General features: G+C 36.0%; 1 protein-coding gene across 1 annotated transcript in view; it reads right to left on the reverse strand.

Moving 5' to 3' along the window:
• The window catches only part of LOC109356105 (ferric reduction oxidase 2-like), a 4590-nt gene extending 3579 nt beyond the window's left edge, over positions 1 to 1011 (reverse strand). Inside the window, exons 1-3 of the mRNA XM_019599444.1 lie at positions 738 to 1011; positions 527 to 629; positions 236 to 433 (exon numbers count right to left, since the gene is read on the reverse strand). Of these exons, the coding sequence (XP_019454989.1) occupies positions 236 to 433; positions 527 to 629; positions 738 to 936 (500 nt within the window). The 5' untranslated portion in view covers positions 937 to 1011. The remainder of the gene's footprint in view (positions 1 to 235; positions 434 to 526; positions 630 to 737) is intronic.

Here is an 11051-nt window from a genome sequence, read left to right on the forward strand (position 1 = left end):
TAAACTCTCGAGTTTTCGGTTATATTGTATATAATTATTGTAATTATTACAATAGATCGGGAGAAATGTCATCCATCACCATTATATTACTATGAGCTAAATTGCACTTTGACTATAGTTTAAAAATTTTGATTTAGGAGTTTGATCAACGTTTTAAATTGTTGTTGTGTTTACCAAAATTGTTTAAAAATATGGTTGTAATTTAATACACTGAGTTTGATATAAAAATTCTTACATTGTTTGGCCATCTTTTGCTGCTAACTGCGGTGTGATTTTGACAAAACCATTGTGTAACAATTTTGCAAAGGACCAAATAAGGAGTGCAATGAACATTAGCAAGAACGCTAGCTCTGTACCAGAAACAATGCCAAGAGGGCCTTTTACAAGTACTGGACGCTTGCATATGGCTACATCAAGTTTTGAGACATTACAACTGATGATGCAGAAAACCAAAGCATATATATAAGTCTGATTAAATAAAGTTGAGTAATCAAAAAATAGGTCTAAGGGATACAAGAAATGGTACCTCTCCATGTTGGAATCATTTGATTTTTTGGCTATATGGAGATAGACACATCCCAAAACAGCCATGAGTAAGAATGGTGAAGTATAAATCAGAAATGATGCACCTGTAATATAAGAAGACCATAGGGATATTAATTATTAGAATATATAAAATAAAGGAATTAACTCTAGGTTAAGCACAAAGTGAAATGCATAAATGAATAAAAAGAGACCTTCTATTCCATAATATGTAGAATTAGTCTCTCTTCGGATTTGAGGCAACCATTTATTCCTCTCAATATTTGTGGGCACCATTATCCAAATGAAAATCCAACCAACAAACAAAACTAGAAACAATATTTTTATTGCAGATTGAACCTTCCCATATTTTTCTTGAGAAGGTGATTTTTTCAAAGTTTCTTGATCGGCCATTTCTCTTTTGTTTTCGTTTTTACTTCCTTGTACCCTCAATCAATTCTAGAGAGATAATCTCAGAGAAGCAAGTTTGTTTGGAGAAAAGAAAAGAGTCCAATGATTAGATTATGATTGGAACTTGAGTATTTATAGTTCAAGATTTATCATGATGGGAACAAATATATACTGTTATATTACTTATATACTAATAGATATTATAAGGACAAAGACACCTGGAGGGGGAAACATAAACAAAAACAAAAAGGCATGGTTCATGACCCGCTGCTACAGTGTTTGGAATGTTCAAATTGTTATTATTTTTGGTTCAGATCAACGTATGTGTTTGTCTCATAATAGAGTTGACATGATTTGAAGGTCAAGCAAGCATTTTAACTAGCGTCGTGATTAATGCCAAATGAGACTTATACTTGAGTGGATAAAGATGGCAAGTGAGAGTTATAAATCACAACTTCAACATCCTACCCCACCCATAAGAAAAGGAACGTTGATTTATTTTAGGCTTATTTTGTTAGAGTATTAGCACATTATTATTTGACAGTGATACTTAGGCTTATTTTGTTATAGTATTAGCACATTATTTATACTAATATTTATCAACTATTAGTATAAAGATTATACACAATGAGTTTATCATCGTCATTCATTTGTATTACTTTTCAGAAAAATTCAATGTTCTTTTATAAGCAAATTGTATTAAAAGCAACACAAAACCAATACAAGAGAAATATCAAAGTTTGATCTTTTTAGAAGATAAAATAATTTACCAATTTACAAAGACTAAATTATTTGGGACAATTTTGGAAATAAATCAAGTCCAAGATCTAGCTCGAATAAAACTCATAATATGCACATAGCTAATAGTGCTGTCTGAAAAAATAAGCTTATTCCTCATTATTTAGATAGATCACACAATAGTAAACCACAACATTCTCGAGTTTTGGCCATTTATCACTGGGACCAAAAGAATCATGTAACATGAACAACGTATCTATTTTCACTCAATGATGATCAAATATGAATGATAAATAATAATTAATAATGTATAAAACTCATATACATCATTGCATACATTTTTTTCCTCATAAAAAATCCTAAGCATATGATATAGCAGAATGCGTGCTTGTGACCCTTTGAAACTTTGCCAATGACTGCATGTTTCCACGCATGTGGTAAATAAAATAGGAATTTTCGATACACACTAATATATATTGCTCTCTTTACTAACAATGAGAAACAAAGTTAACTTTCATTAATTAAATAAACAAAAAACAAGTTATCAACCTTTTTAATAAGTTGAACGTTTCTCATTTGTGACATAGAGAATGATAAAAATTAGAATATAGAATATTTCTGTTGATGGTGACATATGTTTTTCTAAAAAAGGCTGATAAATATGGAGATACATTAACCATATATATAGTCATTGTTATTTGGATTGGATTAAGTTAACTAGTATATATCATTGAACTGAACCTCGATGATTATAAAATCTAAACATTTGGTTAAGAACTTTCTTGCAAATGTTTGTTAGAGTTAGGGTAAATTATACAAACACCTCATTAGTTTTAATGAAATTAATAAATCATTACTCACTTTTTTAACCGTACATAAATCACCATTAATTTAGTTAATTATATTCTTATCATTTTTTATTTAAGAAATTACACTTATATCTCATACATAGGTAATCTGTATAATGTATATATAATTAAGGATGTATATATAATTAAGGATAGTTGATGTGAAGTTTGTGTATAATTTGTTTATTTAATTGATGCTTCCGTTTTATGGGGAAAGTTCTTTTGGGAGATGAAAAATTATACAATTGCTAAATTTTGAAAAGTCATGAGAGGAATCTATGCCATGCTTCCAAACTTGACACCACCTCACTCAAGTTCTATAACACCCCGATTCTTTTAATAATAAAAAAAGTAAAGATGAAATGACAAAAAGCAAGGAAAAAAATTAATTGGTTTTTATAAGTTAACAACTATTACCCTATAAATTTTGTTCCCCTACTAAGTATGAATATGTTTAATAATTGTGATATTCTATCTAAAATAATAACCAAAAGGATATAGCAAGAAATTTTCAAACCTTCAACAATTCAACTTCACTTTCTACAATGATTATAACAAAAAAAAAACAAATAATTTTCAAGAATCATGTATATTCATTTTATTACTTTTATTACTTGAAATTCATCACTTTCACATACTCTATCTTGATTAAGTATAGATATTAAATTATCAATACTTTTGTCATTCTATCGCAATATAATAAAAGTACTTGTCATAATATCCATCAAAATATCATGACTAAAAGTCATAAAAGACATGCATTATATAAAAAAAAAACTATATAATAATTATGATTCATAATGATTTATAGAAATGAATTTGCCAATTAGTTTTTAGTTATAGAAATATAAAGGACTTAAAGTATCTCAAAATAAAAATGATGATCCTACCAATGTATCAGAGGTTATATCACACATGAAGTAGCCACTTTACCAACCATCTAGAATACTATTCTATCAAGACCAATATCAGATTACCCAACTAATGGAAACCTAGTCTTCTACCTTCTCTTGGGAGAAGTCTTGCCTATTACCTGTATGATCATAAAACATACAAGTACACAATATATAGGAACAAAGAGAGAGCAAGTTATCCTTTAAGGAACAACATGTGGAATTATATGGACTTCATATTCATGAGCTATACAATATGTAACGCCCCAAAAATTACTCCAATATTATTGCCCAAAATGGGTAAAAAAAATATTTGTAATGTAAAACTCCTTCATTTACATTTGACTCCTTTTTGAGACATCATGTTAAGTAACCTAAAATGCGGAAAATACAACAATAGTTTGTGGAATGGATATATATACAAAAGCAAAGCAGAATACATCCTGGTCCAAACCAAAAATATATACAATAGTCTGGTTTATTCAAAACATCCAAATACCCTACACATATANTCGGCTTCCAGCTCCTCTTCCAGGTTGCTGGACGAACCCTATGACTTTCTTCCCACTCTGGCATCTGCCTGAAGATCGGGCAGCGTCAGTATAGCAGCTCTCTTCCCTAGTGGGGGTTCAGGCACATCGTTTGTACTCCGTCTCCTAGTACATGGTCCAACATCAGTGGGTCCGTCAGGAATCATAGACTGAAAGGATGGGGCACTAGGTGCTAATCTCTGAGCAGGTAAGGTGAAAGAAGCCTCCAAGTTCGCATGATGTGAAGGGAAGCGCATCGTAAAGCCATCACAAACCATCTCTAGCTCTAAGGCACAGGGGTCTGTGTAGGTATATCTATGTCCATCACTACTCCATGTCCCCTCTTGGGACATCGAAAATCGGTACCTCCGAATCCTCATGGTAAGGTCCATATAAACGAGAACGCGGCTAAGCCGAAAGAAAAGAAAATAAGAGAGAGTAAGACATCTAATGAATATAATTCATCGACGGCGTGGAATTACACGGAATATCACATCCAAACATACACGCGTGATATATACAATATAGATCACCGACATAATGCACCATGATGAAATGATGTTATAACTCGAATCATGAGGATCAATATTTACACTCTCAATGCATGCATGAGATGCTTATTTTATCCATCCTTACACCAATATCCTCCCAATATATTATTCAGAAATAACCAATAGTACAGGTCCCATAACAAGCCGATTTGATGGCACCATAAAAAATAAATTACTCGCAAGGATATATGAACGATCGGTTCCGAAGATATGTCCATTTCAAGATGGTGTCATATAAAATACTTTCTGGGCATCCCTCTCATTGATCCTGACTGCAAAGAAGGGTTGTCAAATATCGTCTAGTTTGTGTTGTGAGAACTGTCTGATCCAACAAAGTACCTCATCTAGTAATACAAGGGACTCGTCTCACCTAGACTCACCCTCAAGACTTTGCTGAGAAATCACCGCCATCATCGTCCTTCTCAATATCGTGGGGCTCATTCGTCTCCTCTAAATTTCCTCTCCCATACTTCGTTATTCATAATAAGTACGCATACTAACCGCAGTTAGCCGATTAAATATTTTAATTATTCTTGTATATCGATCAGACCATTCTAAGACATCTCCCAAATGAATGCTTCTTGTGGGACCCGATCTTATGTTATCACGTAATATAGGAATAACATCCATACCACTACGAACCATCGCTGACTTAACCTAGACGACCACATGGCCAAGCCTCTTATAGTCAGACGACCTCGCTGGGTGGTATCATGTAATCTTTTTTAGGCATAGCCTTGCTCACGACATCCTCGTCCTCATCCTTGCCGGCATAAGGCGCAAGAATAATAATGACAGTATAAGTTTGTCAATTTAGGCACCAGACTCAATCCTCTGAGCTATGGTCTTCCCCAAGTGTAAATATACTTCACACCCAAGCTAGGGCTATTCCCTAAGCAATAAATAAATAAAAAACAACCACAATTTATGTTTGTCTTTCGCTCAAGCGAGAGACTGTCGCTCAAAAGACCAATTCATCAAAACATACTCAACTTTCTCCATGGTTCTCGCTCGAGCGAGGGAACTGTTGAAGCTAAATATCCACAAAAAATGGTCAAAATCACCCTCTGGGTCTCGGCTAGGCGAGGGACTGTTGCTCGAGTGCCAAAACCGCCCAAAATAGGCCAAGCACGCTGCCTGGCCCCCACCCTGGCGAGGCTGGGTCTCCCAAGCGTGGATGATCCAATGGCAAGGCATGTCTGGGTCGCCCAGGCAAGGATGGGTCGCCCAGGCGTGGCTGGTCCAGTGGCTAGGCGTGTCTGGTTCTCCCAAGTGTGCCTTGACTAGTGGCTAGGACCACTCTCTCAACCTTTTGGGCCACCAGATCGAATACCATTATTGTTTTTTATCCCTACGTGTTTTAGTTTCTCGAGTGGTGTTCCTTCATGGATAACAACCACAAGAGTTGATATTATATACTGTCCTAATGGCATACAGCCTAAGGAAATATTCGTACTTAAACCAGAACCAAAAGCGTTTGGTTAAGTACGAGTTTTAACAAAACAGAAATAACTCCCAACATTTGAGGTAGTTGGGATATCCGGGTGTCATATTCGGACACCACTATGTCACGATGTATTCTCTCTCACCTTAGGTTGTAGTGCAGTTCATTTCCCTTTCGTGAATGCGTAGGTTGTCCGACTTCGAACGCCTTCCAACTAAACACAAAAACCAATCAACGATTCGCGAGTTAAATCGTCTTCCTACTAACTCTAAGCTAAAGACATCCTTTTAATCCATTCTAAGAACATACGAGACTTTCATTCATCCTGTCCAAGATTCATATTGTTGAACCGTCATTTATCCTCGAAAGTCTCATTCCCGATTCCTATCGGCTCATGATCATTTCAGCACCTCTTTACAAGGATTAATTTCTTGATCAAAACAACATTTCAATTTAAAATATTATTTGAATTCAAAATCATCATCTTTCATCAACATAAATAACATGAATATTTTCAAACACTAACACAGCCCCATGAACAACAATTTTTCATGGTTTCAAAACAACAATTTCTAGATTCACGAAAACTCATTTTTCCCTTTCTTGCGTATACAAGAGATAGGAAGGTTTTTAGAAAATTTTGACGGTTGAAAACGTTCGTATCATGCGTATGATCCTCATACTAGAATTTCATAAGCAACTAACGGTTAGAATTCTAAGAGATTAAGAACAAAAAGGATGAGGTTTACCTTGAACTTTTTTAGAGCCAAATGAAGAAGAAGAAGAAGAATGAAATGAAGAGCCAATTGAATGGGCTCTTTAAGTAGAGTAATTCAGATTAGGAAGGGGTAAGCTAAGAGTTTCTCTAGGTTTGGTGACTCTTTTAAGGTGAACAAATCTGAGTTAAGGGGGGTAAGCCAAGGGTTTTCAAATAATCATGGTGAGATAGGTAAGTGAGAGGTTTATGGGTATTTGCGTGAAAGATGAGTATTTTTGCTTGCTTGCCCAACAAGTTTCACTCGGGAACATGAGGTGACTTTTTTGGCGAAACATTCGCGATGAGGCGATGCCCGAGAATTGTCAATTAATATTCGGCTGGATATAAAATCTTCCAATTAAGGTTAGAATTTCGAAATACCGAATTTGGAGTTTAAAATATTTAGAAATAGGTTTTGGACAAACTTGATTTTTTTTCTGGTTCAAAATAATATTTNTTTGCTTGCTTGCCCAACAAGTTTCACTCGGGAACATGAGGTGACTTTTTTGGCAAAACATTCGCGATGAGGCGATGCCCGAGAATTGTCAATTAATATTCGGTTGGATATAAAATCTTCCAATTACGGTTAGAATTTCGAAATACCGAATTTGGAGTTTAAAATATTTAGAAATACGTTTTGGACAAACTTGATTTTTTTTCTGGTTCAAAATAATATTTCAAAGCCAAAGGCGCAATCGGAAATCGATTCGGAACTAAGGAACTCAAAAACATGTTATTGGGCTGAATATGGGTGAATTTGGGTCCGACAGCAGTCCAAAAATGTTTTGTCACATAAAATAACGAAAATTTATCACAAATTAGAAAATCACAAAAAACGACTAACACTCAACTACATTTTAGTCTAATTTATTACCGATTAATTTCTAAAATTAATTTTAGTTAAAAATAAATAATTAATAAAATATATCGAATTTTCATGGTGTTACAACCTCCCCCACTTATAAGATTTTCGTCCTCGAAAATGAAATGTACCTCTTAAGAAAATAGATAGGGATATGATTCTCATATGGCCTTTTCGATCTCCCAAGTCGCATCTTATCCGTTTGTTTGACTCTAGATCACCTTAACTAGAGCAATCTCCTTGCCTCGCAACGGCTTCACACTTCGATCATCGATTCTCATGGGTATAGTTTAAAATGTGAGATTATCCTTTAATTGGATGGCACCAGATTCGATGATATGCGACAACTAATGTATTTTCTGAGTTGGGATAAGTGGAAAACATTATGTTGGTTCGATAGTGAAGATGGCAAAGCTCTTTCGTAAGCCATTGGTCCAACTTTTCTAAGAATTTGTTATGGTCCTATGAATTTAGGGGTAAGCTTACGGGCTTTAAGCACTCTACCAATGCTAGTTGTCGGAACCACCCTAATGAAGACATGATCTCATTCCTCAAAACTGAGAGAGTTCCTCCTTTTGTCATAGTAGCTCTTCTGCCTACTCTGAGCTGCCTTCATGTTCTCTCTTATCATTCTTATCTTTTTCGTTGTCTGCTGAACTACATCAGATCTTAGTGTCAAATTCTCTCCTTCCTCAAACCAACATAACGGGGTTCTGCACTTTCTATCATAAAGAAAGCTATTATTGTAGGTAAACTCTATCAGATGCAGATAGTCCACTCAATTTCCAGAGTGTTCCAATACACAGGCTCTCAGCAAGTCTTCCAGAGATTGATAGTCCATTTAGATAGGCCATCTGTTTACGGGTGGTAAGCTGAACTCATACTTAATTTGGCACCCAAGGCTGTTTGCAAACCATTCCAGAACTTCAAAGTGAAACGTAGGTCTCTATTCGAGATGATATTTGTAGGAATACCATGCATTCAGACAATTTCTTTGTTGTATAACTTCGCTAGGCTTTTGCAAGGAGTATTTCATATGGATAGGTAGAAAGTGAGCTGTCTTCGTCAAACGATCCACTATCACCCAAACTGCATCATAACCCTTTTGAGTCTGAGGAAATCCGCTCACAAAATCCATTGCATTGCTATCCCATTTCCAAACGGGGATATCCAAAGGTTGGAGTTCTCCTCCGGTTCGCTTGTGTTCGATCTTTGCCTTCTGACACGTTAAGCAGCATGAGACATACTATGCTACTTTTCTCTTCATACCGGACCACTAGAACATCTTCTTCAAGTCTTGATACATCTTGGTAGCTCCAGGATGCATACTTAGTTTGATCTAATGGGCTTCATCCAAGATTGCCATTTTCAACTCATGGTCTCTTGGCACACAGACTCGGTTCTTGCATTGCTACACTCCAACGGTTCCTTCTTGAAATTCAAGGCTCTTCCTTCAGCCAACAAGATTCTCTTCTCTCGCAGTTATGGATCGGAACTTTGCAAACCTTTCAGTTGTTCCATAAAGTCATTTGTTACTGTAAGCATACCTAACATCAAACTCTTAGGTTTTACTTGCATCGCGAGGCTTAAATTCCTAAAATCCTTGATCAATTCCATCTCCCTGACCATCATGGTTGACAAATGCAGAGACTTTCTACTCAAGGCATCCGCCACCACCTTCGCCTTCCTAGGGTGGTACTAAAGATCAAAGTCATAATCCTTAAGGAATTCGATCCATCGTCTCTACCTCATGTTCAGCTCCTTTTGGTCGAATAAATTCTTCAAGTTTTTGTGATCATTAAAGACTTCAAATCTTACTCTATAGAGATGATGAATCCAAATCCTGAGAGCAAACATGACCGCAACCAACTCCAAGTCGTGCGTCAAATAATTCTAGAAGCATACGCTACCAGCTTTTGTTGTTGCATCAACACGCAACATAGGCCTTGTTTAGACACGTCACAATACACGTTGTAGTTTCCCCTCGGACCTGGTAGAATCAACACAGGTGTTGTAGTCAATCTTTTCTTCAATTATTGAAAGTTTTCTTCACACTACATTGTCTAGACAAAAGCCTTGTATTTCCTGGTTAATGTAGTCAGTGGCAAGGCCAACTTCGAAAATCCTTCCATAAACTTTTGATAGTATCCTGCTAAATCGAGGAAGCTTCTGACCGTGTTACGGATTTCTGAGAATTCCATTTCATCACCGTTCCTACTTTAGCAGGGCCTACAAAAATTCCTTCACTTGATATCACATGCCCAAGAAAATTCACCGATTCTAACCAAAATTTGCACTTTCACAGCTTGACATAGAGTTGGTTGTCTTTCAAAATCTACAACACTATCCTTTAATGCTTCACATATTCCTCCCGATCCTTCGAATAAATAAGGATATCATCGATAAATACGACCACAAATGGGTCGAGGTATGAATGACAAATTCGATTCATGTAATTCATGAACACTACAGGAGCATTTGTTACACCAAATGACATCACGTGATATTCGTAATGACCATATCACGTCCGTAAAGTAGTCTTCGGAATATCCTCTGACTTCACGCATATTTGGTGGTATCCTGACCAAAGATCAATATTTGAAAACACGGTAGCTCCTCATAGTTGATCCATCAAGTGGTCAATTCTTGGCAATGAGTACTTATTCTTGATGGTGACTTTGTTCAATTGTCGGTAGTTAGTACACAGCCGCATATAGTGCCATCCTTCTTCTTTGAAAATAGCATCGGAGCACCCCATAGTGAGACAATAGGTCTGACAAACTGTTTCCATAGCAAGTCTTCTAATTGTTTTTTCAACTCCGTTATTTCAAATGGTGCCATCCTATAGGGAGCTTATAGATATCGGTCAAGTTCTAGGAACCAGATCGATAGCAAACTCTATCTCCCGTATCGAGGGTAAACCAAGAATATCATCCAGGAAAACTTCAGAGAAATCCCTAACCACGGGTAGGTTCTGAATCTCTTCTCCACTTTTCTTCTCCAATGATGCCAGCAGCATAAATACTTGAGCTTCATCCTCATAGACTGCTCCTACTGAAATTATCTAGGGGTTGTATTCTCAACTGAATAATTCAAGCAAAAAATTAAGCATACCAAGTTACACAAGAAATCATGTGAGGCCATGCCCAAGGACGAATAGAAAAGAACCGCTCTAATACCATGTTGTAACGCCCCGAAAATTACTCTAATAATATTGCCCAAAATGGGCCAACAAAATTTAATGTAAAACTCCTTCATTTACATTTGACTCCTTTTCGGGACATCACGTTAAGTAATCTAACATGAGGAGGAAAAGACAATAATAGTCCATGGAATGATCCTTTATTGAAATTGACTGAAAACGTTTATACAAAAGCATAGCAGAATACATCCTGGTGCAAACTGAAAATATATACAATAGTATGGTTTATTCAAAACATCCAAATATCCTACACAAATATCCTTCTCAAGGGCAACTAGAAATGGAAATGGCCA

Source organism: Lupinus angustifolius, chromosome LG09 (assembly GCF_001865875.1).
Source record: "Lupinus angustifolius cultivar Tanjil chromosome LG09, LupAngTanjil_v1.0, whole genome shotgun sequence".
NCBI lineage: Eukaryota > Viridiplantae > Streptophyta > Magnoliopsida > Fabales > Fabaceae > Lupinus > Lupinus angustifolius.